At 41.1% G+C, this 27,584-nt stretch overlaps 1 protein-coding gene across 3 annotated transcripts in view; it reads left to right on the top strand.

The window, feature by feature from the left end:
• Positions 1–27,584, top strand: part of robo1 (roundabout, axon guidance receptor, homolog 1) — a 178,162-nt gene that overhangs the window by 116,652 nt on the left and 33,926 nt on the right. For 2 of the 3 annotated variants that reach the window (XM_081370602.1, XM_081370601.1), the window contains exons 4-10: positions 3,608–3,728; positions 5,213–5,351; positions 6,160–6,287; positions 10,722–10,846; positions 18,578–18,749; positions 22,826–23,031; positions 26,604–26,685. In XM_081370602.1, the coding sequence (XP_081226728.1) occupies positions 3,608–3,728; positions 5,213–5,351; positions 6,160–6,287; positions 10,722–10,846; positions 18,578–18,749; positions 22,826–23,031; positions 26,604–26,685 (973 nt within the window). Of the gene's footprint in view, positions 1–3,607; positions 3,729–5,212; positions 5,352–6,159; positions 6,288–8,951; positions 9,015–10,721; positions 10,847–18,577; positions 18,750–22,825; positions 23,032–26,603; positions 26,686–27,584 lie in introns of those variants that run through there. The other variant, XM_081370603.1, reaches the window with a different exon arrangement.

Raw genomic sequence — 27,584 nt, 5'->3', positions numbered from 1 at the left:
TAACTATGATGTTGCGATTGTGCTGATTAGAATGGCTGAATCAAACCAGGTCAAGTTTGTTGTTGATGTTAGTGGTGGTGGTGGTGTATGTGTGTGTGTAGCTTATCTGTAGTCTGCAGTCTACAATTAACTGTATGGTCATCTCAAACACACCCACATGTTGGTACTCCTATCATTATGAGGACGTTTCATAGGCGTAATGGTTTTTATACTGAGCTAATGACATTTTCTAGCCCCTAAACCTAAACAGAAAACATTCTGCATTGCTACATTTTTAATGAAAAACCGTTTAGTATGTTTTTATAGCAATTTGAATTATGAGGATATCGGCATGTACTCATAATGTAGGGGGCATGGCCTGAAGCCTGAATACACACTACATTATAAGGATCCTCATAATGTAGGTCAAACACACACAATTTAATATTGGCCATATGTATGTATAGATAGATATGTTTTTGTACCGTCTTAAATTATGTAAATAAAAAGATGCTTAGAAAAATTAAAGGAAGCACAAAATTGTAATATATATATTACTGGATTTAACGTCAAACTAAATCCAGAAGAACTGCGGGAACGTCTCATATATATATATTATTATTTTTTATTTTTATTTTCAACAGCAATGACAAATACACACACACACACACACACACACACACACACACACACACACACACACACACACATATATATATATTTATTTTTATTATTACAGCAATGAGACTTGAGAGTGGCCATTATGAGAATGGAGAATGGTTTAATTGTGCAAAGAGTGTAAACATGTTGTTTCCCTTTAAGAAGCATCTTTGTCTTTGTTTTTTTGTTTGGGGGCAAAATGCACTTCACAGCAATTAACTGATTTTTTTTCCGAAACATTGGCTCAACTACAGCTCTGCATACAGCAATGAGCATCAGCATTATTCATTTGTTTTGCGTTCCACTGTTATCTCTAAATTAAGGAGCTCCAATGTGGCCATTAATTGCTTTTCAGCAGTAACTCTGTATTGTTTTGCAGCTTTTTGTTCTGAGTTGGTGTGTGATCATCATGGTCTGCTGAGTGACTCCACACCGTGAGCCCTGAATGAGCACGCATGAGCCAAACCACACAAGACAAAAGGCATGCGAATAAAGCAATCTCCCAATGCTCAGATTGATCGCATCCGAGGACGGAGGGAGCGAAGGCGTGTTCGTTGACTCTGGACCGAGAGTAAAGCTGTCCTGCTGTGATGGAACTCCAAATATGTGTCTGCGTGTACTTTGGACGTGAAGAGGAGTTTTTGGGCTGTCTAGCAGAGCTCTGCGGCATGTTACGTGTCATAGCAATCAGATAGTCATTTTGTTATGGAACCTAGCACGCTTCCTTGTTGTTAACAGTTGTTAAGTTTCTTAGGTGCGCTTTCAGATTCTGCTACATGTTTTCATTAACAGATAAGGCAATACCACAATACATTGCAACAAGCAGCTCGCTATCTTTTGAAATGGATCTTGAGTTTTTCCTGAGGCACATTCTCACTTTTCCTTTGGGTTCTTCACTGTATTAGTTCCTTAATACTCACACACACATTCTCGCACTCCTACGTCTGACCTGACCTTGTCTGCTTTGCGAGTCTTGTGCCGTTTCAGCCGTTAAGCTCTCGCTCAAACAAACAGTAACATAATGACACTTCAAAACCTCTCCAACACCATAGGGTGCCTTAAATAAACTCACCCTCCTTCCTTTCCCCTCCGACCTCTCCTTTGTTTAAAGACTCTTTTCCACCATTAATATTTAGGAGAGGCGACAGGGCTCAAGAATGCTTCAGAACGTTTTAGAACGTGTCCGGTTTGGAAGTACTCAGAGACGTCCCATGAGACCTAGTGAATGTTTTGTTTAGATGTTTGCAGTCCTTTAAATGTAAATGACTGTAAAAACCAATCTGATAAAACTCTTATTTTACACCTCTGAGAGTTTGTGAACAGAGTGAAAAATGTACATTTTAATGTTCATTAATACTATCTTTATATTTTCCATACTTTCATCTGTCTGTCTGGCTGTCTGTCTGTCTGTCTGTTTATTGTTCCATCTATCCATCCATCTTTTGTTTCATCGTTCCATCAACCATCCATCCATTCATATTTTGTTTCATCATTCCATTCATCCATAATGTTTTGTTTCATTGTTCCATCCAACCATCTTTTGTTTCATCATTCCATCCATCTTGTTTCATCGTTCCATCGTTTCACCACCCACCATCCATCCATTCATCTTTTGTTCCATCCATCCATCCATCCATCCATCCATCCATCCATCCATCCATCCATCCATCCATCCATCCATCCATCCATCCATCCATCCATCCATCCATCCATCCATCCATCCATCCATCCATCCATCCATCCATCCATCCATCCATCCATCCATCCATCCAAACTCCATAATCTTTTGTTTCAATGATCCATCAATGTTCAATTTTCCATTCAGCCATCAACCATCTTTTGTCTACAGATGGTTCTATCCATCAACCATCCATCATCGTTTCATCGTTCCATCCATCCATTTATCCATCAAATATCCATCATGAATCCATCTTCGTTCTATTCATCCATCTATTAATCCATCAAATATCCATCATTTTTGTTTCATTGTTCCATTCATTCATCCATCCATTATCCATTGTGTTTCATCCATCCATTTATCCATCATCCACCCATCATCTTTTGTTTCATCGTTTCATCATCCATCATCTTTTGTTTTATCGTTGATTCATCCATCCATCCATTCATACATCCATCCATCCATCATCTTTTGTTTCATCGTTCCATTCATTCATCCATTCATTCATCCATCCATCTTGTTTCATCCATCCATTTATCCATCAACCACCCATCATCTTTTGTTTCATCGCTTCATCATCCATCATCTTTTGTTTTATCGTTATTTCATCCATCCATTCTTCCATCCATCCGTCCATTCATCCGTCCATATTTATTTTTTAGCTACAGTGTCACATTTTAGTGCAGACTTGAAGATTGAATGTGGCATTTGTGTCTCATAAGTGTAATATCTGTATCTAATTAGTAATGATGGGATATACAGCGAATGCCTCTGGTCTTTGTCACTGAGACTCTGTTTACACATTCCACATGTTAAACACAGTCAGATCCAGCCGCTGGACTCAACACTGACCGCAGTGAATGATAATCAATGAGACATGACATGATCTGCCATAAAGTGAACCCACATGTTGACCTGTGTAAGTGCAGGCAGGTAGGGGGCCGTAGGAGAGCCGCCACATTCTGATCCCCCTCATTGACTCTCGCCGTGTGGTCCCCTGATGCGGGGGTCAGATTTGTTGTGTGTGATTTTGATCTGCTCAGGTGAAAGAAGACCCCCAGCTGCCTGTACAATTGCCTGAGAAAAAAAAAGGAAGCTATAAGCCACCTGAATAGCCACAACACACATTGCACTGATATATTGATAATACAGTATATATGTATATATAATTATTATTTAATTTTTGCAGTAGTTTTTGTGTGATTATGGAGGAGTTTGCATTGTGTCGCATTGTGTCACTATGTCCTTTAATCCTTATATTTATGACTTCTCATATGCTCTTTCCATCAGATACGAGGAGGAAAACTGATGATTACCAACACCCGCAAAACGGATGCAGGGAAGTACGTGTGCGTGGGAACCAACATGATGGGGGAACGAGAGAGCGAGATCGCAGAGTTGACTGTTCTTGGTAAGTTTTCGATATATTTCTGCTTTAATTTATGTATTTCAGTAAATCAGAAGTCTGATTCTCAAATACTCCCGCATGTGATCTGCCTTCCTTAAGATGCACATGTGTATATATAATCAGGTTCCCACACAAACCTCTGGTGCATTTGATTGTGAAAAGCATGCAGATGGATTCACTTAAACACACACACACGTTGCATGAAGTGTTTGTTTATGGGCAGAGCAGGAGAGAATCCAGATGTTTAGAGTTTGTGTGCTTAGCTGTAGGAAGACTCCAGCGTGTCATTGACCCCGTTTAGGAGACATGGACCCTTAAACCTTATCATCAGAGTTTGCCATGAAACAAATACCAGCTCACCCTTCACACTCCCCTTCATTCACACATACACACAAAAATATACATTGTGTCGTCCAACACCTTAACATATCAGTTTACACTATTCCACATCAGAGCTGTGGCCTTTGACCTTCCCTCCTTAATCCCTGCAACACAGCCTTCCTCAACGCCATCATTATTCAATGTCTGCTTGCATATTTACACATTACAGGGAGAAAGTCACCAGCCATGCCAAGTCAAGTCTAGTTTATTGTCATTCTCAATTTAGATCAAGTGTAAGAAATGGAGCAAAACATAATTCCTCCAAAAACATCTCCTCAGATTCAATTTAGAGGGGAAGTGTGCCATCTTTAGTGGCAGTAGAGTCACAAAACAGAATGTAAAAAATAATGAATGTTTTATGACAGATTTTGAATACACTTCCCCATGCCATTGGCTGTCCAAACAGATAGCCCCTCCCCTAACCCTATGATTGGTTGTTCAAGAAATCAGAACACCTGAATGAACTGCCATGATAAACATGCCTTTAAAGGGACTGTACTGATGTTTCTTCATATCAGTGGGTTAGATAGTCCTAATCTTAAAGGGATAGTTCACCCAAAAATGAACATTTTATCATATACTCATATACAAGTTGTTCCAAACCTGTATGATTTTTTTTTTTTGGTCTGTTGAACACAAAAGAAGATATTTTGAAGAATGTTGGTAACCAGACAGTTGATGGTCCCCATTGACTTCCATAGTATGAAAAAAAAATATACCATGGAAGTCAACTGGGACTAGAAACAGTTTGGTAACTTACACTGTTCAAAATATCTTATTTTGTGTTCAACAGACCAAAGAAACTCATAAAGGTTTAGAACAACTCGAGGGTGAGTAAATGATGACAGAATGTTCATTTTTGGTTTAGCTATTCCCCTAACAGATTATTAGTATCCTAACATCAAAGAGATATGATCTTAATAAATAAATCAGATAGGAAGCTTACTTTAGGATTAGCTGCATGAAAGTTTAGGCTAAAACAACAAGTCAGAATTCAATAGATGTAGATCGCTGGAAGTTCATAATCGGATCAGCAAAGGGAATATCTCATAGTGAAGTCTGGGAAACTTCTTGTATTACATAATACGCTTTGTGTTTGTGTGCAGAGAGGCCCAGCTTCTTGCGAAAGCCGAGCAGTCAGTCTGTTCTGGTGGACCAGAGTGTTGAGTTCAGGTGTGAAGCTCAAGGAGACCCCGTGCCCACCATCCGCTGGAGGAAAGAGGACGGAGATCTACCCAAGGGACGGTACGAGTGATAAAACGTCTAGTTAGCCTATATTAAAGGTATAGCGGAGGATTTTCTTTTTCCGGGTGGGTAGTGTAAACTATTGGTCCACCTAAGTGTCAATCATTCTGGTGATATGTTTACGTAAGGCCGTCGTACGTGCTCGTCCCTTAGTTTTCGCTTTCTGCGCATGCGCACTTTCAGGTGTTTATGTTTGGTGAGCTAGAGCTAAGCCATTCATTGAAGCTCGCCGTTTCACCGGGTCCTTTGAAAATGTCTGAGGGTCGCAAGAGAAAAAGTTTGTACGAACTGTATGAGAAGAAGAGAAAGGCCTCAGAAGAGAGAAACAAGATCAGAGTGTTTTTGGGAGATTGTTTCACACGATGGCGTGCGCTGATAACACATGTTGGGCTTCCCAGTTCCCACTGATGCCTCAGTCGCGAAGTTTCTACTCGACAGGTAAAGTTTGGCATGCTATTTGGAGAAAAAGTGCAAATCTTCTTTTGGAAAGTAATCTTGTATGAGCGATGCCGACAGCAATTTGTAAACAGAGCGTGCACGAGGAGAACCTCGCACACGTTAATAGGCGTTCCCTCTCGGGAGCAGGTAGAGTGTTGTGCGCATGTGCATTTTTTCAAAAAGTGGAGAGGGCGGTTCTTATCTAAAATTCGGAAAGATCCTCCGCTATACCTTTAAGCCAATTAAATGCGAATGAGAAATCCCTGTCCTTTAAAGTCTTAAAGAACCTCTTGATAAGATAGAGTCCATGAAGTGTATCAGGATGGCCTCGTTTAATTGCATCTATGTTTGTGTATCGTCGTCGTCTCAGGCATGAGATCTGGGAGGACCACACTCTCAAACTGAAGAGACTGACTTCAGGAGACGCCGGTACTTACACCTGTCAGGCGGAGAACATGATGGGGAAGACGGAGGCCAGCGCCACCCTCACCGTCCACGGTAAGAACATCTCATCTCACGCTGTTTGACAAACCGCCCTGATCCTGCCAGCACTAATCTATAATTTGAAGTAACCAATGCTTTTGGTGGACGGGAATCTGAGTGTGTGTGTTTTTGACCTCTTTATTCACAGCTGTTAGTTTTTTTTGACAGACGTTTTCAGCTTTGACAGGTTGTCAGAATGATTTGTCCGAATGGATGTCCCCCCCCCCCCCCTCAAAACAAAATAACATTTTCAACTTTTTGGTCAAAATTCCCAACTTAATTGGAAATGTAACTTGATTTTTTTCGTAATTCATATTTTATCACAATCTTGCTCCTCACTTACCAAATAACCAGTCGTAATGTGTGTAATAATTAAAATTTTTCCCAATAAATATATATTTAAATATTGATTTGGATTAGATTTACGGCACTCATTTGATTTAGAATTGGATAATTTTGGTAGTGGATTATCAAAATTAGAATTGCAAGTTCTAGGACAAGGATCTATTTAACAAAGAAAAATTATTATTATTTGTAATAAATAAAGTTAATAAAAATACCATCAATCACTACGACATAAAGGTGGCTTATTTGTAGAAACACCCATACATAAGAACACATCTATTTTACTCTAGGTCCATTTTGTTTCGTCCTTTTCACTTTAAGTCCCCTCGAGTGTGTTTCACACTCTTGAAGGCTCAACTCTTCAGAGAACAATGTCCGCATTGTCTCCTGACACCCCTGAGCAGTTTTCTCCTTCTCCTCGTTGCACCGCTTATTGCTTTTACTGGTTTTTATTGCTTACAGAAATTGCTGAATTATTATTTTACATGTGTGTTTAGCGGGCCAGTAGCATTGGAACCAGACTTATAAACACGTCTGCTTCAATAACCAATCTATCCAGCGAAAGAGGCTTATTAACAAACTTGCCTTTGGAATAACATTGCTTTCCAGATGCCAAGGAATGAGATTCATCAAAATGATGACTTGTATTCGAGAATGTCTTTTGTCTGGTTGGTGTTTTGAAGGAATTGCATTAGTGAGCTGCCTTCCTAGACAGCATGTTTTGGCATCATAGGTGCATTGAACAGTCAATTGATTCTTTAAACGATTTGTCAATTCAGAATTTGTAAATGTCAAGCGCACAAACACACACATTCTCCGAGATAAGTAATTTGGAATAAGAGTCAGTTCTCTGTTAAAAGGCCATGAAAAGATAATGTTGGGTACAAACGAGGCCTCTCTCAGCTGGCGATTTAGTCATTAGTACTGATGTATTTGAGGAAAGTGCTAGAATGCCATGCGAGTCCCATGAGTAGCTCCGCTAATGGGCCATGGAAACAAAGTAGAGCGAGAGCCGCAACCATTGCCAAAAGAGCAAACGGCCCCGTCCAAGTCGAGTTCTCTTCAAGCAGCTGTTCTCAAATCTACCGCTTTCCCTCGTTTCTCACCCTTCGTTTGTGTTACTCTGTCCATCTCGCAGGATTGACTCCAAATGGCCTGAGTCATTGCATTTAAAGTTTAAAATTGGCTTATTTACTGTAGTTGCTTAACAAATGTCCTCGGTTTTATTGTGCGCGATCCATCTTTACACAATTTACAATAAGGTCTCATTTCTTAACATTAATTAATGCATTTGCTAACATGAACTAACAATAAACAATGTGTTTTGCAGCACTTATTAATCTTCGTTAATGCTAGTTAAAAATTGTTTGCTACTAAATGCTGTAGAGGTCTTGTTCATTGTTAGTTTATGTTATCTAATCTAGTTAAATAATGTTAACAAATGAAACCTTATTACAGAAAATTCTTCTTTTCATGTAATCTTTCATTAAAATGTAATTCCCAATCGGCAAAAATAGTAGTTTGGAAAAATGTCACTTTATGGATGCTAATTGCTTTTTGAATGCAATTTCATGTTTTCACACTTTTTAAAGCTACGAGTCCTGGAGATTGAGGGATTTTACACAACAAGAGGGTTAAAATGCTAAAGCTTTTAAAAATTTGCATTTGTTTTAAAGTTGAAGTTTAAGTGTTTCATTTCCACACACTAGCGGTAATAAACAGATTTGCAAAAATATTTGAGAAGTAATGTCAGCATTCAGACAAGCTAGTAGTCCCGCCTCCAAATGAATGCCATTGGCTGAGCCAATGTTGTTATGTCGGGCTGGTGGTGTAAAAATGACACACTGTAGCTTTAAAAGGGTCAGACTCCAGGTCACATTGTCCACCTAATAAAACCTTTGGCCAGACCAGAAGAATAAAACCTCCATTCATGCCTCACGCTCACAACTCAAGACTGATAGAATAGTTTCTTTGTGTGGTTTACGCCATATATTTCAGCCTCATGATATATTTACAATGTGTGTGTGTGCTTGCCACACCTTATGTTTCTTGTATGTTTTTGTGTTATGCTCATAAATACATCGCTGCACTGATTTTGTTCAGTAAGCATTTCCTGTCATTTTTGCTTCATGTTGTGTGCGGTTAATTTGCTCATCTCTCACATCTGTGTTTTATCATGCTTCTATTTTTTTGTTCCTCTTTCAGTTGTGTCTGGTAAGTTGCAATTGTCACCCGTCACCATTTTTGCTGCATTGACAGCAACAGGAAGTTGTCAGAACCACCATCCATCCACCATCCATCCTTCCACCAATCAGCACGCTTGTCTGGGTTGTCACCGGCAACAGTGACAGCACAGCAGGCCTGGGTAAAAACTAATGCTCGCTCTGAGCGTACAAGGTAACGTCAAAATTGCCTCATTTTCTTCCCACTTAGGCTAGTTGAAAATTCTAGCTTTATTCCTCCGGACGCTTTACGGCAGTGTATGATTTGACGGGTTTAAGATTGGCTCACCGGTAGAAGGAATCGTTTGCCGTCGTAGGGGGTCGTACTTTGTGTCACATATTATGAACATATCCTTATTACAAGATGAAATGGCTCCGTGCTGTTATGGACTCTGAAGTGGAGTTTGCGTCAGGAATCAGCATCTCTCCACTCCGAGTCATTAAGATGCATGAAAAACCGGGATCCCAACGACGTCGGTTCCATTAAAGAGTGTCAGTACGGGACAGATGGCCCAAATTTATCCCCCCATCTACATGTAAATTTTATTGCTTTGTGCCCTTGTCCATGCAAATGAAGCAGACGTGGCGATCGTGCCTTTTTTATATTGCGTCTACATATGTTTTTATGTTCCGGAATACCTGCATATCCTTCCATTAAACACCAGTGTGACGTTCTCTTTTATTTCCTGCCGTTAAACGTGACGCTGAAGGCTTGAGCTCAGTCTGTCTCTAGTGTATTTATATCCATGAAATTTGGCTGATATCAAAGACCCCCTGAAATCAAAATTGGAGATTTGCTAGTAAAAGTTGACAACATACATTTTTTGCAGAAATGTACGTACACAGAATATACAGAGGTCCAAAAATATTAACAACTCATCTCTGATTCATGGTATGTCTAAGTGTGTGCCAGTAACATAAACAAAAGATTATTGGCCCAACCTCCTGTTTCAATAGAAAATATGAAAATATTATAAACACTTTACTTAAAGCCATTTATCCCCCCCTCTCTCTCTCTGTCTCTCTCTCTCTCTCTCTCTATATATATATATATATATATATATATTTAATAACTTTGCATATAATTGTTTATGAAAAGATATAAGGCATTATAATCTACATTATGAATACCTTTATATAATGTGTTATTCATAAAGTCTCTATGTAGTTTTATCGAAAACTGTGCTTAAAAAATCCATTTCATAACGTTGTTTAAAAAAAAACAAAAAAAAAAAACGTTTTTTAACCTAAGAAAATGCATTTACAGTTACACTTAGAAAAAAATTAACGTAATTATGTATGTGTATATTTTTTTATTATGTTTTTTATAAAGTCTCTATGTAGTTTTACCGAAAACTGTGCTTAAAAAATCCATTTCATAACGTTGTTTAAAAAAAAAATAAAAAAAAAATGTTTTTTTAACCTTAGAAAATGCATTTACAGTTACACTTAGAAAAAATTAACGTAATTATGTATGTGTATATTTTTTAATTATGTATGTGTATTTTTTTAAAGAAAATAATGCATTCAGCACAGAAGCATTAAATTGATCAAAATGTCAGTAAAGACATTTATAATGTTTCAAAAGATTTTTATTTCAAATAAGTGTTGTTCTTTTGAACTTTCTATTCATCAAAGAATCCTGAAAAAAATCAAGATTTCCACAAAAATATTTAGCAACTGTTTTACATATTTATTTTATAAAATAAAAATTAGCTTATAAAATAAAGGCTGCACACTGGCTTTTAAACAGTCTTAATGTGTTGCTCCATAGACTTCCATTTTAAATGTATTCATGTAAATGTGTTTTTGTTCGTTTTTACAATCCAAGAGTCAAAATATTGTCTTTGGAAACTGACTTATTTAACTCGTATTTCTGCAGTTCCTCCTGTGTTTGCGGTGCGACCCAGGAATCAAGTAGCCGGGATGGGCCGCACCGTGACCTTTCAGTGCGAAGCCACAGGAAGTCCTCAGCCTGCTATATTTTGGCAGAAAGAAGGCAGTCAGGTGAGTGTATCTCTGTATGTTTGTGCTTTCGCTTGTGATGCAAAGATGCATTTCCTGAGCACACTTTTACAGTAACATATAAAATGCATGGCACTCTCCCCCGTAAAAGTCAGTCAGATTTATGAGGCTGGTAGATTTATAAGGCCATCTGCACATTTACACAAATCTAATGGGCTCTGTAACACTCCACACCTCTAACACACCTCAAGTCATCGTGCTTTGATCAGTTTTACTCATCGCACACTCAGAATTTCAGGCACACGGTGTAAACGTGCAAGTTCTGACTAGCGTTGTTTTTGGTGGCCTGTTTTAATTTTAGTTTTAGTCTAGTCTTTGTGTCAAGCTGGCATTTTAGTTTTTATTAGTTTTAGTCACATTCATACTCTTTTTAGTCTAGTCAAGTTTCAGTCGACTAAAAAGTGTGAGCATTTTAGTCTTATTTTAGTGAGTGACTATTTTCGTCTAGTTTTAGTCGACGAAAACTGATGACATTTAGTCTAGTTTTAGTCAATGAAAATTGTATTTTAGTCTCTTTTTAGTAATGCAATTCTATTTAACCCAGTCAATATAGTGTGCCACTATGGAAAAATAGCAAAAATAGCGAACAGGAAAGTAACACTCGTCTCATTCGTGGAGGTTGAAAAACAAGTTCTTTGTGACATCCAAGATTTATTGTATTAAAATTTAAATGCAAAAGAAGAGTTGGCTGTTTTTGTCAATTTTAAGTTTTAATTTAAAATGTTTGCGATTTTAATATAACTACATGGCTAAATATTTTACCACTTGCTTATAAATCTAGATAGAAGTAGTGCATTGAATAATACGTAGTTTAAAAGCTTAAAAGTGAATTACGTCTATTAGAGTGTATATGTGTACAAAGAGAATCGCAATGCTGACAAAACTTTTTTTTAAATAAAAGTAGCTGATAACTTCTGGATTTGAAATAAAAATAGTGAGTATGTGTTTGTGGTACAGCCGCGGATCAGTTACGCACTGCAAACGCAGCATATGTGAAAGCACTATAGCACGTGCTGCTCCTACACCGCATACACACTGCACACGGAGTATGTGTGAAACGGGTTCAACACTAGTTCTGACAAGATGTTTTATTTCTCAAATATTGAATATTCTTGGAGAAATTAGAACGTACTCGGTTACTAACGTAACCTCGGTTCTCTCTAGAAGAGGGAACGAGTATTGCGTAAGTAGCTTACGCATCGGGAAAGTCTTCTTTCTTCGAGATCTGAAGCCAAAAAATTATCCTTAATTTTGTATTCATTGTCAACGCAGTGCAGCAGCCGACAGACCTAGGCAGGCTGTATAAGCGTGCTCATTGGCTGCTCGGCTGCAACTGCTTAAGCCTATCGGTGAGCGCTATGAACGCGGCAACCAATGAGGGCGCTTCGCGCCCTCCGCGCCCTTCTAACCGTCAGAATGGGCGTGGCCAGCGTGTATATATTCAGCGCTCACAGGCTAAAATTCTGGTTTTCGCAGTCTGAAGCGCAAAAGCTCGTGGCGCGACACGGCAGGTTACGCAATACTCGTTCCCTCTTCTAGAGAGAACCGAGGTTACGTTAGTAACCGAGTACGTTCTCTTACGAGAGGTTCTCTCGTATTGCGTAAGTAGCTTACGCATCGGGAACCCTTTGTCAACGCCGTGTGCGCCGAGCATCCAGCCCATGAATCCCAGGGGAACCGGGGAAAACACTCTGCTGGAAAATGTGGCCGGTCGAGAGACGGGCCAGCGTAGTACATGCACTTCATGCAGCATATGAAATAGAGCGGCGCGGCCGGTCTATAAACATAGCAGTACAACAGTAGGGCCGGCGGAGCGAGCCCAAACAGTACATAAGCACTCATAAGGGTAGGAGAAAACGACATAGTCGGTCTCACATGAAGATAAAAATTCCCACGCGGCAGAGAATAATGGGGGCGGCCAGCAGCGCGGGCCAGCACCGATAACAGCGCGTAACGGGAAATAGGAAACAGAACGGATCAGCCGGTCTGAGTCAAACACTTCACCCTGAGTAGTTACCAGAATAGCGCCAGCATATGAACGTAGTCTGCACACGGGAGCTGGGCAGAGCATACATGTCACTTATACTGACAATATTTTTGCCTGTAGGGCAGGAACTTCCAGGTTATAAAACCTCACGAATGTAGACGGGGAGGCCCAGCCCGCCGCCATACAAATGTCGTGGATAGAAATTCTGCTGGACCAGGCCCACGACGAGGCCATGCCTCTAGTGGAATGGGCTCTGATGCCCAGAGGGCACTGCAGGTGTTTGGAGGCATAAGCTGCTGCTATCGCGTCCACTATCCACCTGGACAAGCTCTGCTTCGAGGCGGCAAGACCCTTGGTGCGTCCGCCGAAGGAAACAAAGAGCTGCTCTGAACGCCTGAAAGCGGCGGAGCGCGTGATGTAAACTCTCAGCGCCCGGACAGGGCATAGGAGGTTATCGCTGTCCCCACCATCGGATGCTGGCAGAGCCGAGAGGGAAATAACTTGTGCCCTAAACGGGGTTCCAATCGCTTTGGGGATGTAACCGTGCCTCGGTCTGAGAATGACTTTCGAGTCATTCGGCCCGAACTCGAGACATGCAGGGCTAACAGATAGCGCGTGCAAATCACCCACTCGTTTGACTGAAGACAAAGCTATCAGAAAAACGGTTTTAAGCGACAGATACCTTAGATCCGCGGATTCAAGCGGTTCAAAGGGAAAAGCCTTTAGGGCCGCCAGGACCAAGGACAGATCCCACGAGGGAACCGAGGGGGGCCGCGGGGGGTTCATCCGTTTAGCTCCTCTGAGGAAGCGGATAATGAGCTCATTCCTTCCCATTGCCCGGCCGAGCGTCGTCTCAGCGAACGCTGTAATAGCGGCCACATATACTTTGAGCGTGGAAGGGGATCTGCCCTTTTCCGACAGCTCTTGCAAGAAGGAGAGCACCCGCGGAACCCCGCATGCGCGCGGATCCAGGTTTTGAGTAGCGCACCATTTAGAAAACACCGACCATTTAGACGCGTAGAGCCGTCTCGTGGAGGGGGCTCTAGACTGCGTGATCGTGTTCACGACCCCTTCTGACAGGTCAACGGGTATCCGTTGATCACCCATGCATGCAGCGACCAGCGCTCTGGATGGGGATGCCAGATCGATCCAGCGGCTTGGGAGAGGAGATCCTTTCTCACCGGGATCGGCCATGGGGGTGAGTGCGACAGCCTCACTAGCTCTGGGTACCAAGTTTGGTTTTCCCATCGCGGGGCTATAAGCAGCACTGAGTGGTGCGTTTCTCTGATCCTCGAAATGACCTGTGGCAACAGGGAGATTGGAGGAAAAGCATACAGCGGGAGGCTGGGCCATGTCTGGGACAGCGCGTCCTCGCTCTTCGAGTAAAACTTCGGGCATTGAGCATAGTCTTTCGACGCAAAGAGGTCGATTTCCGCTCTGCCGAATAGGCGCCAGAGAAACTGGACTGTCTGGGGGTGCAGAGACCATTCTCCCGGGGGAATGTTGTCCCTGGACAGTCTGTCTGGACCGACATTCAGGTGGCCCGGCACGTGCGCGGCTCTCAGCGAGCGCAGCGAGCGGTAAGCCCACACGAGGAGGCGTTCTGTCAGCCTGCACAGGTTCCTGGATCTGACACCGCCCTGTCGGTTCACATAGGATACCACGGACATGTTGTCCGAGCGGACTAGCACATGGTGATCCCGTATGAATGGGAGGAAGCGCCTGAGCGCGTTCTCGACCGCTATCATCTCCAAACAGTTTATGTGGAGGCATCTTTCCCGGTCTGACCATAGGCCAAAAGCCGGTTTGCCCTCGAACAGAGCGCCCCAGCCTGAGGTGGAAGCGTCCGTCGAGATAACTATGCGGTGTGAGATAGCTCCCATTGTCACTCCCCGCTGGTACCAGTCGGCCGCTAACCAGGGCTTCAGAGCTGAAACGCAGCTCTGAGTCACTCTGATGCGAATACCGCCGGAAGCCCATGCTCTGTGAGGCACTCGGGCATTCAGCCAACGTTGTAGCGGGCGCATTCGTAAAAGACCCAGCCGAAGCACTGCTGCGGCTGAGGCCATGCAACCCAGTAGCCTCTGAAATGTTTTGAGAGGTACGGTGCTGCCCGGCCGGGGAGACGCGGCCAGGCGTCGAATGCAGCGCGCGCGCTGTGTCGACAGGCGGGCCGTGTACTGATATACCTGACCGTCGAAGGCGAATCTCAAGAATGGCCTGTGACGGGGTATTATCAGGATCTGAAAAGCACGCATCTTTTAGATCGAGAGATATAAACCAGTCCCTCGGGCGAATTTGCGCGAGAATTTGTCTGGTTGTGAGCATTTTGAACGGTCTTCTCATAAGAGCCTCATTCAAACGTCTCAGATCCAAAATTGGTCTGAGTGCTCCGTCCTTCTTGGGAACGAGGAAATAACGGCTGTAAAAGCCCGACTCGCTCATGGAAGGGGAAACCGGTTCAGAAAGTGTATTTCTGCTCGAAGTAGATGTGCTACTTCCCCATTCACTCTGGTCTCGATACGCGCTTGAAAGCGCGGAGGGCGGCGAGCGAACTGCAGAGTATAGCCCTGTTTTACTGTGCTTAGCACCCGTTCTGATGCGCCTGGAATAGTTTCCCACGCTTTTGCGTGTGCAGCCAGGGGCAGAATGGCCTCCGGGCTCCGATCGCCGCGCATCGCGGGCTCGAGAGCTCGAAACGGAGGGGCGGGCGCGGCGCGCGCGCTCTTGGTGCTTAGATACGGCAGATCGCACGCAGCGATAGCTGGCCGTTTTACACACAGTGTCCCGGTGGCTTTAGACGGGGAACATAAAGTGTGAGGCGCGACGCGCGATGGCGGCGTCGGGGCGAAAATGTTCGTTAGTATGTGTGAGCGCTCGAGGGCGGGCACAGGAGTTACATTCAGGGGCGGGCGCGGCGCGCGCGCTCTTGGTGGTTAGATACGGCGGATCGCACGTAGCGATAGCTGGCCGTTTTACACACAGTGTCCCGGTGGCTTTGGACGGGGAACATATAGTGTGAGGCGCGAAAATGTATGTGTGAGCGCTCGAGGGCGGGCACAGGACTCACATTTAAAACATGACCGGTCGTGCAAGGCCGTGTGACAGAGCGGGCAGTGAGTAGGTGTGGGCACGGAGAAGTGGACACGTGACCTACTTTTAACACTAAAGCGGCTTTTGCCTGCTTCATGAGAGTGGGCTCTGTGAGAGACACGGGATGTATAGTGCTTGTGTACAGGGGTGAGCACAGAACGTGGGCACATTCACTGTACTAGAAACACATACGGCGTCAGCCGTGCAACCAGACATTATGCTCTTTTGACATTTTCTGGGTTGCCGTGAGAACGGCGGATGCGCGCAGGCGAGCGAGTAGATACCGGCTCGTTGACTGCGGGGTAAACAGCTGCAGTAGCCGTGGCAACGGGGACTGACAGAGCGTTAAGCTTCGACGGTGGTCCAGCCGCAGGGCTGCGGGATTTAAACGTCTTTTCTTCTCTCGTGTTTAGACGCTCAAAAAATACTCGAGCACCCTGAGAAGGTGTGGTGCGAGGGGCGGGTTCGCTTTCTGTAAGTAAGAAAGACTGGCCGCGAGCTCGGAGAAGCAAGCAGCATAAAATTTTATTTTCCCCGAGAGCTGGGATCGAACGCGGGTCTCTTGCATGAAAGCGTATGATTCTGCCACTGAGCCACAGGGGAATCACATAGGCTTTCAGTTAGCGCGAGCATATAAAGAGCATTGACCTCTTGTGTCGCGTCGGCGTTCGTTTGCAGGCGAGCGTGTGTTTAAAACAGGCTCGTTTACTGCAATAGTAATATTTCCAGTCGCCTGAACTTAAGAGGGGACTGAGAAATGTGTGAGGATTGGCGGTTGTCCAGCCGTAGCGAGACTAACACACTCTCTTCTCTTTTCGCCGGTGAGTGAGGCGCGCACGCTGAACGCTGCTCGTGACCGTCCGCTTTGTCATCCCTTGAACAGCGCAATCTGCACGGCCCAACGAGGGAGAGAGCGGGCTTGTTTTCTGTATGTAAGAAAAACTGGCCGCGAGCTCGGAGAAGCGAACAGCATAAACTTTAACTGCCGCGAGAGCGGGGATCGAACCCGGGTCTCTAGCTTGACAGTCTAGGATTCCGCCACTGAGCCACAGGGGAGAATACATTAGTACGCGGTTAGCGTCATCATGTCTTGTGACAGCGTTTGCCTGCAGGCGAGCGTGTATTTATAACAGGCTCGTATACTGCAATAGTAACAATTCCAGTCGCCTGAACTTAAGAGGGGACTGAGAAATGTGTTAGGATGGAGGTTATAGTCCAGGCCACGGTGGGACGAAAACACTCTGTTCCCCTTTCACCAGTGACGCGCGAGGACGGATAGCTTTCTTGTAACGTAAAGAAAGCTCAGACCGTCCGCTCCTGCCATCCCTTGTGAGCGGCGCAGTTTGCGCGGCTCGAACAGAGGGAGAGGAAACTCGCTCCGAGACCGTCCGCTCCTGCCATCCCTCGTGAGCGGCGTATTGCACGGCTCGAACAGAGGGAGAGGAAACTCGCTCCGAGACCGTCCGCTTCTGCCATCCCTTGTGAGCGGCGTATTGCACGGCTCGAACAGAGGGAGAGGAAACTCGCTCCGAGACCGTCCGCTTCTGCCATCCCTCGTGAGCGGCTCAGTTTGCGCGGCTCGAACAGAGGGAGAGGAAACTCGCTCCGAGACCGTCCGCTTCTGCCATCCCTTGTGAGCGGCGTATTGCACGGCTCGAACAGAGGGAGAGTACGGGTATCTATCACATTCACCTCATCTCCTGACGCGGCGGCGGCGCGGGCAGAGCCGGCGGTTGAGCGGCCGGGAGGGAGAGGGCGAGAGAGAGCTCGAGGGAGAGGTTCCGGCGAGCTCCTCAGTCACAACAGTCTCCGGTGGTCGCTGCGAGCGGCGCTTCTTATTGCGCGGCCCGGCAGGGACAGGCGGAGCGACAGCTTGGTCGAAAGCTTCAAGTCGAGCCCGCAGGGTCGACATTGAAAGCTCTTCGAACTCGGAGAGTGCGGTGGCGGCGTGCCCGCGGCCCAGTCGGAGAGCGCAGAGAGGTGGCGGTCTCTGTTGCTGAGCGGGGCGCGGCACGAGCCGCAAAAACGAGGCGTTTTTACAAAAACGCCTCGTGCTCTTTTAGAGTACACACAGAAACAGTAATAATGTAAAGGATATGTCGCCGGATAGCGTAGCAGGCACGGATGGCTGAAGGCGGCGAAGACGGCCGGCTTCCTCAGGCGCTGTCCTAAGCTTGCTGGTCGCTGGTTTCAACGGCGGCGGCTCTCAAGATCCAGCGATGCGAAGAGCGTCGCTGAAGACAAGAAAATCAGAATTTTAGCCTGTGAGCGCTGAATATATACACGCTGGCCACGCCCATTCTGACGGTTAGAAGGGCGCGGAGGGCGCGAAGCGCCCTCATTGGTTGCCGCGTTCATAGCGCTCACCGATAGGCTTAAGCAGTTGCAGCCGAGCAGCCAATGAGCACGCTTATACAGCCTGCCTAGGTCTGTCGGCTGCTGCACTGCGTTGACAATGAATACAAAATTAAGGATAATTTTTTGGCTTCAGATCTCGAAGAAAGAAGACTTTCCCGATGCGTAAGCTACTTACGCAATACGAGAGAACCTCTCGTAAGAGAACTTATTTTGTTCTATTTTTGTTATCAAATTCTACCTCTGTTCATACATCTTTTCCTTTTCCCCTTCTCCAGAACCTCCTGTTCTCCTCTCAACCTCCTCCTCCCTCCAGTCGGTTCTCTGTCTCTCAGACGGGCGATCTGACCATCACGGCGGTGGAGCGTTCGGACGGAGGCTACTACAGCTGTCAGGCTCTGAACATCGCTGGCAGTGTGATCACCAAAGCCCTGCTGGAGGTTACAGACGGTAAACGCAAAGATAGATTTCATTTTTGCTCCTTAGTTTTGGGAAAGTTAGTCCCAAAAAGTTTTTTGTTTTATTTTATTTTACTATATTTTACTTTACTTTACTTTACTTTACTTTACTTTACTTACTTACTTACTTACTTACTTACTTAATTACTTACTTACTTACTTACTTACTTACTTACTTACTTACTTACTTACTTACTTACTTTACTTACTTACTTACTTACTTACTTACTTACTTACTTACTTACTTGATTACTTACTTACTTACTTACTTAATTACTTACTTACTTACTTACTTGCTTACTTACTTACTTAATTACTTACTTTACTTACTTACTTACTTACTTAATTACTTACTTACTCACTTACTTAATTACTTACTTTACTTTTCTTTACTTTACTTACTTACTTACTTAATTACTTACTTACTTACTTAATTACTTACTTACTTACTTTACTTTACTTACTTACTTACTTACTTACTTAATTACTTACTTACTTAATTACTTACTTACTTAATTACTTACTTACTTACTTACTTATTTAATTACTTACTTACTTACTTACTTACTTACTTAATTACTTACTTACTTACTTACTTAATTACTTACTTACTTTACTTACTTACTTACTTACTTACTTAATTACTTACTTACTTACTTACTTATTTAATTACTTACTTACTTACTTACTTACTTACTTACTTAATTACTTACTTACTTACTTAATTACTTACTTACTTACTTACTTACTTACTTACTTACTTAATTACTTACTTACTTACTTAATTACTTACTTACTTACTTACTTAATTACTTACTTACTTACTTACTTACTTACTTACTTACTTACTTACTTAATTACTTACTTACTTAATTACTTACTTACTTACTTACTTACTTAATTACTTACTTACTTACTTACTTAATTACTTACTTACTTACTTAACTTTACTTACTTACTTACTTAATTAATTACTTAATTACTTACTTACTTACTTACTTACTTAATTACTTACTTACTTACTTACTTTACTTACTTACTTAATTAATTACTTACTTAATTACTTACTTTACTTACTTACTTACTTTACTTACTTACTTTACTTACTTACTTACTTACTTACTTACTTAATTACTTACTTACTTTACTTTACTTACTTACTTACTTACTTAATTACTTACTTACTTACTTAATTACTTACTTACTTACTTAATTACTTACTTACTTACTTTTCTTTACTTACTTACTTACTTAATTACTTACTTACTTACTTAATTACTTACTTTACTTACTTACTTACTTACTTACTTACTTACTTAATTACTTACTTACTTACTTACTTATTTATTTATTTTATTTAAAAATATCTTTTATTTTATTTCTTTATTTTTATTCTGATTGCAATATATTAATTGCTCAGTTTTGCACTGTAAATGCATTACTCATTATATTGCTTACAGATTTATTTGTAAAACCCATTTGAGCTGTTTCCATAAGGTCGTTATGAGGATAAACACAGATTTATCCTTCACTTCTCAGATTTCTGGCTGTTAGTTTTGTGTAGCCATGACAAATGCTTTAACAGATTGATTATTTCAGCACAATCCAGCATGAGGAGTGTTAAATTCGCCTGGCACTTTTTCTTTTCGTAACTAATCTGACTCATTTTTAAAATTGTAACATTCTCTTTTGTAAATATCATACATGATATGTGTGATAAAGGATGTCAGTTGTGAATTCAGTAATGCCTCTGAACGATTCACCGACCAAAATATGTTGTTCATGAATCTTTTTGACCGATTCATTAAAAAGAACCATATAATAGCAGATTTATACAGGTGGAGCTGGGGAAGGGGGAGGGTTTCTGAGTCAATCTGAAAGCGCGCTTCAAACTGCTATAGTGAGCGCTAACCAGCTATCTAAATGTTGAGCAGCAAGCTCATTGGCTGCAGATGCGACTGGAACCAATCAGCTTGTGTCGCAAATAACAACATTTTATAAGAAATGCATTACCCCAACATTGATTACTTTATATCCTCAAATAGTCAATAAGACACTTCAACAGAATAGTGTCAGTTCAGTGAGTGCCTGTCTATAAAGAAAACACCAAAGCAAGACAAAAAGAAGGAGAGTGAAGTGAAGAAAGAATAATAACAGTTATTTTAGGACCAATCTGCTCTCTGGCCTCGCTTTTACTGCGGGCATGGATAGTAATAACAGGTCACCGCCATGATGATTCAGTAATTACAACAGCGTCGACACGAGGACACAACCATGCATGTGCGAGCGTGTCATCTGATACATAACTCATGCCTTTGATGGTCCTTACGAAAGTGTTGTACGGCTTTGAAAACGCGCTGTAGTGGCGTTTATGCAAATGGCAGCCGTGTAAATGGCGGTAATGCTTCTGGCATTGTGAAACACAATCAAATGGACGTAAACATCGCAGCATTTATCAGACGGCTCGGGTCCTCGGTGAGAGAGGAGAGGACACGCGGGGGGTGATTTTAATAGACGTGGTGTGTTTTAGTGTGGTGATGATGGCTGGTGTGTGTGAGGGAGATTTAGTGCTGTTGAAATGCTGCCGGTATTAATTGCTCGTCTCTAGTTTGGCTTCATTCTGCTACTGCTGTTGACTGATTAGAAAATTGCTTCCAGTTGAGAAAATTGGATTCCATCTCTATTCTCTCTCTCTCTCTCTCTCTCTCTCTCTCTCTCTCTCTCTCTCTCTCTCTCTCTCTCTCTCGTTCTTAAAACATGTACTCAGCTCGTTTGCTGCCAGACATTCCACACTCGCATGCTCTTTTTCCTTGGTTACATTTATTTTTATTTGCGTTCTTCGTTCTCTTTACCTCTGACCGTACACGCACTCGCTTCTGTGGCTCTTAGAAAATGTGGAAGGATGTATTTTGGATTTTGGTTTGGAGTACAGTTGTGTTTCATTATAGTTATTATAATGATATTAGTAGGTCTGGGACAGCTTTAAGACTCTGTCGTCAAATGAGACTCTTTTTCTCTTTGTCTCACCCTGTCTTTCTGTCTCTCGTCTTTTAGTTTAATGCATTTTAGTGGCATGATAGATAATTTACATTTATATTGCCAAACCATTTGTAGCTTAGCTACATGCATACATTTTAATTAATTATATATATATATATATATATATATATATATATATATATATATATATATATATATATATATATATATATATATATATGACCCTGGACCACAAAACCAGTCTTATGTGTATTTTTTTTTTAAATTGAGATTTATACATCATCTGAAAGCTGAATACATAATCTTTCCATTGATGTATGGTTTGTTAGGGTAGGACAATATTTTGCCGAGGATCTGGAATCTGAGGGTGCAAAAAAATCGAAATATTGAGAAAATCGCCTTTAAAGTTGTCCATTTATGTTGCCGATAGTGCTGCATCCATTCACAAAAATAAATGTTTTATATATTTACGGTAGGAAATTTACAAAATATCTTCATGGAACATGATCTTTACTTAATATCCTAATGATTTTTGGCATAAAAGAAAAATCTATAATTTTGACCCATACAATGTTTTGTTGGCTTTTGCCACAAATATACCCATGCAACATAAGACTGGTTTTGTGATCCAGGGTCACATATATTATAATTTTTATTTTATTTTATTTGTATAAATTTGTATTTAATTATTTTTTTATTTTTATTTTCATTTTCATGTAGCAGATGCTTTTATCCAAAAGACTTAAAAATACAACAAAGATGTGATTGATTTTATCATGATTTTATTATAATTATTTCATTTTTTTTTAGAAAAAAAGGCAAGGAAAAGAAAAAAAATAAGAAAGAGAAAAAAATATTTTCGTATTTTTTAATGATTATGAGGAATACTAATATAATATGTAATATGTAATGCGTAATATAATACTACAAAGCTGATTTATTTTATTTTAATATGAATGAACATTAGAAATACTATTATTTTGTTACTGTTTTTATACTTTCATACTATAACAGTCGGCAGTGATTGGTTTCTGAGGGTGTGTGTCTCTCTCCCTCTTTCTTTCCCAGTGATCTCAGACAGACCTCCCCCCATCGTCCGCCAAGGTCCCACCAACCAGACCGTGGCTGTGGACGGGACGGTGGTCTTGGGATGCCAAGCCACCGGCACGCCGTCTCCCACCATCCTGTGGAGGAAAGACGGGGTCCTGGTGTCCACCCATGATTCTCGACTCAAACAACTCGACACGGGAGCCCTGCAGATCCGTTACGCTAAGGTACGGTGGCTCTGAGGGGTCAGAACTACATCAAAGCCTGACATATTTATCATGCAGATTAATGTACAGTAACAGGGGACGTGACTCCGGTTCACGAGAACTCTTTCCTTTCATGGATTTATAGTTTTGTAACTCCTCTCTGACCCTTTTGATGCATTAAAAACGCTCACGTATGGAGGTTTGAGCATGTGTTCGTTTGGTGCACCAAACCAACTTGTTCTCGTAAAGTACTGTTTCCCTTGTTCGGTTTTCCTTAGTAACAGATTTTTATGGAATTTTCCATTCCAAACACACCACACAGAACAACTATTTACAGGGAATTGTGAGCGGTTGTGTTGTGCCGCTCGTCTCAGACTCAGCGCCTCTCTTTTTTACTTTTATTAATATTTTATTCATGGAGGTTTCTGAATGCGGCGTGATGGTTTATTGGATGCGGTTAACTGCTGCTTCTCTCTGAGCTGAAGTTAGCAGATTTTTTTCTTTTGAGCCGTTAGCTGATTTATTCAGAATGCCTCAGACAGCACTGCAGGTTTCACTGACAGAATCAAAAATCACAGCTTCCCTTATAAAATATTATTTTTGCACATGTTTGGGTAACATTGCCGCAGATTTGCCGCATATTCGCTGCAAGTTTGTTGCAAATAAACTATTTGCAAGGGCCCACATTCCCACAGAATGATTATCATGATAAAAATGTGACTTTTTATTAGCCAATTTGTTTATTAAAGTTCATTACAGAGAATAAGTAGTACAGATAATTTTATTTTATTTTACTTTTCATTTGAATAAAAAACAACAAAAACTAATTCAGAGGGAAAACAAGTGTATTGTTTTACCCTATTAGCATTTGATATTTTTCATTTTAAGCATTCAACTTACTAATTTTTCTGAAAACAAAATCTCATTAATATTTCATATAGTACATCATATTTCATTTGGCATATTGCTTCTCCAGTACATTGATCTTGTTTTAATGATGTTTAGATATTTTTTATAAAAAAAAAAAAAACAGACTACAATTTTTTTTTTTATTTGTAGCATTTTTTTCTTAAATCTTTGTTTATTTCCAGTTTTAAAATACATTTTGAATCCCATATTTTCAGTGTGGCCTCATACTTTTGCACCTCTCTGTAAATAAATATAAAATACAGATAGAAGGGTCTAAAATGATTGATGCAATGTATAGCTATATTGATATATGATTAAACATCCTTAAAGGTACACTATGTAACTTTTTTTTTTTTTTTTAATTAACTAAATTTAAAGGAGTCAATACATCATCAATCTTCCAAGACGTGTTTTTGTCTTACCATGATTCACTATGATAAGCCTGTTATGTATTTATATTTTAGTCCTGTCGCGATGGTTTTCGTGGGTTATTGCGTACACGTCACTCGTGCGTGCGTGTCTCATCATATCCGTAAATAGAGAAAAGTTGCTCCGGCTACTTTGACGTGGATCTGTGGAAGTGGCAGAGGTTAGTTGTCGCGAGCGAGAAAGGTTGATATGGAGCAGATAAATCTCAAACCTCCGGGGAATCACCCGTTTTAAACAAAGGCCGAACAGAGGAGAGTCTGCTGGCAAAAAGAGAACGCGACAGAGCTCGTAATAAAACAAGAATCAACATTAACTTGGCTTTTTGGAGATTTGAAATGTCATAAAAGCGACACATAGAAGGCGTTTTTATTACTCAACAGGTGAGGAAGGTATTTTATTGAACAGATAAATTACCATATGTAGCTCTCTAAAAGAGTTGATTGTAAAGCATGATCTATTGTGAAGAGTCATTTCATTATGGTTGTTGTAGCACTGTGCTGGAATTTATTTTCACGAAAGTACCTCGTCTATTAATGGGTAAAGCTACAGTAATGTGTTCAGCTAGTCAGCTTGAGATTCTTTCCATCTACACTGGTTATAGCCTAGTAGTGAATGTTTTATGAGCAGTAGGATAACCATATTCATCCGCACAGTCACAGAAAGCCAAAGCACAACCAAAACAATGTTCTTCTACAAAATGCATGCATTGTTTTTAACCGTTAGAGGGCCAGAAGTTACATAGTGTACCTTTTAATTATCAAAATTGTATAATGATTGCAAAGCAGGCATAATATTGTTGCATCTTTGAAGGTTTGCACTTCTGTACATGATGTGTGAGTGAACATAGACATGCATGTGTGCAGTACTCCACAAGACTTCCTTTCATCCCTCACTACAGCACAAACATCATCTCAGGCACAGACGGCCAGTGTTCAGAGAGCCGTCAGTCAGCCTGCAGGTTTTGATGTGCGAACACACACTCCCGCTGTCACCCCCCGTCAGCCGCGTGGAGTTACACACACCCTCCGAACGTGAGCGAGGGGGAGGGGAGCGTTTCCTGTCACAGCGCACACACACACACACACGAGCACCCAGGTTTCCCCTGCACAGGGGTCAAAGGTCCCCGCAGTGTAGGCTGTCAGAATGCGACATTAATTAACGTAGATGTCTCACTTGAAGACGCTCGCTTCTTTTAAAGAATAGAGGAGAGATAAAGCGAAACGAGGAGATGCATCTCTATCTGTTGCGCTTCGGGCGGTTCGCATTAATGAACATGTCATTAAGCGAACACACGCACACCAGTAGCTCAAGATAGACTATCTATTTCTGCCGACTTTGTGTAAACTGACTGACAGATCGGCTGACGTGGTTTTGAATGTGTCCTTTTCCTTAAGATATTAGCATACACCAACACTACATCATTCAAACACTGTTATTGTCATTATTTTATAAGAAAGCGCTGTAAGAAAGGAACATACATGTTGATGTTCTTATATGTCTGTCTATTTTCTCTCAACAGTTTTTGTTAAAATATATATATATATATTTTTTATTACCTGATATGTCCTTCAATTAACCACATATTTATTTAAATTATTCATTTATTATTTCTGTCTCGCTCTGTCTCATCCTGTCTTTCTGTCTCTCAGTTTTTAATTTAATGCATTTTAGTAGCATGGTAGATAATTTACATTCATATTACCAAACCATTTGTAGCTTAGCTACATGCATAAATGTTTATTTTTTATTTTTATTTTATTCCATGTTCATTAATTTGTGCAGACTTACAAATACAAAGTGATTCATTTTAAAGTGATTGATTTTTTTTACATTTATTTTAGAAATAAAGGCAAGGGAGGGAAATTTTATTTTATTGAATATGAGGAATACTACAAAGCTGATTATTTTATATATCTAATTTTATTTCCAAATGCTAGCGGAGCAGAAACCACACACATGACCTTTAACTAATATATTTTTTTACAACCATCTAATAATCATCTAAAAAGTAGCTTTCCATACATTCTAAATTGTAAATATTGTGAAAATCTTCTGACCGTCATTTTAACATTTTAGCAACGTATTGCAAATAAGCAAGCAAAAAATCTTCAATATAAAAACGATACATTGAATAGTCTCAATGAGGTACGCGTCATATTGTATTTTGTTTGAAATGAAACTATAGCTTCAAACTAAGTGTTATTTTTGAGTTGAATGTAGGAAAAGCATTATAAATGTATTTTTTCTTCTTTCAGCTGGGAGACACTGGCACGTACACCTGCACCGCGTCCACCCCCAGCGGAGAGGCATCGTGGAAGGCTTACCTGGAGGTGCAAGGTACGGCCGACAGACAGACTGCAAGATAACAGACAATAGAGCGGGAAGCACTGAGACACCAGCGACAGGAAATTAAGTCTAAAATTGAGTTTGAAATTAAACCTTCGTCCAGCTGTAAATGGTTTTCATTAGCCCCTTTCACACATACAGTCTTTACTGGTAAATTACCTTTTGTAAACAGGACCTTTTCTAATATACCGGTAAATTGGTTCCAGCAATTTACCAGTAAGGGAAGTTTTAACATTACCAGTGAATTACCGGTATATGCGCTGTGTGAACGCAGAATGCGTAAGTATTTTGCACATACGAGGTCAGAACGCGCTGACGTAAGAAGTGATTTGAGCCAATCAGAAGCCGTTGAAAGAGCAACAGCTCTGGGCCATTAATACAATTTTGACGCTGATGACGCGTTTTCTCAGCACTGTTTACAAATCTCTTCAAATTGGAGTGATACCGAAACTAAAGCGTTTCTCCTCGTCCGGGCGGATGAAGAGATTTGTCAACAACGGTTAATGACATCATCACAGAGTATTTTTTATATACTCTGAGCATCATTTACCGGTATTTTGGAACTGATGTGTGAATGGTCTGTTACCGGTAAAAAGTCAGAACGCTGTTGCTTGTGTGAACCGCACATTTTTGAATTTACCGGTATTTAAGTCGTTCTGGCAATTTTACGGTAATTTACCGGGATTGCTGTGTGAAAGGGGCTATTGTTTCTTGATGCAAATTTGAGCCGCTGCACTGAAAAAAAATAAAAAATTTATTCCAGTATTTTTGTCTTGTCCTATATAAAATTTATATAGGACAAGACAAAAATACTGGAATAATTATTATTTTTTTTTTTTCAAAATATTATAAATAACTGAACATATTTAAAGCAGGATACATTTGTATGC

The sequence above is a fragment of the Scardinius erythrophthalmus genome, assembly GCF_964197995.2.
Source record: "Scardinius erythrophthalmus genome assembly, chromosome: 7".
NCBI classification, from domain to species: domain Eukaryota; kingdom Metazoa; phylum Chordata; class Actinopteri; order Cypriniformes; family Leuciscidae; genus Scardinius; species Scardinius erythrophthalmus.
This window is presented reverse-complemented; position numbering and strand designations above follow the sequence as displayed.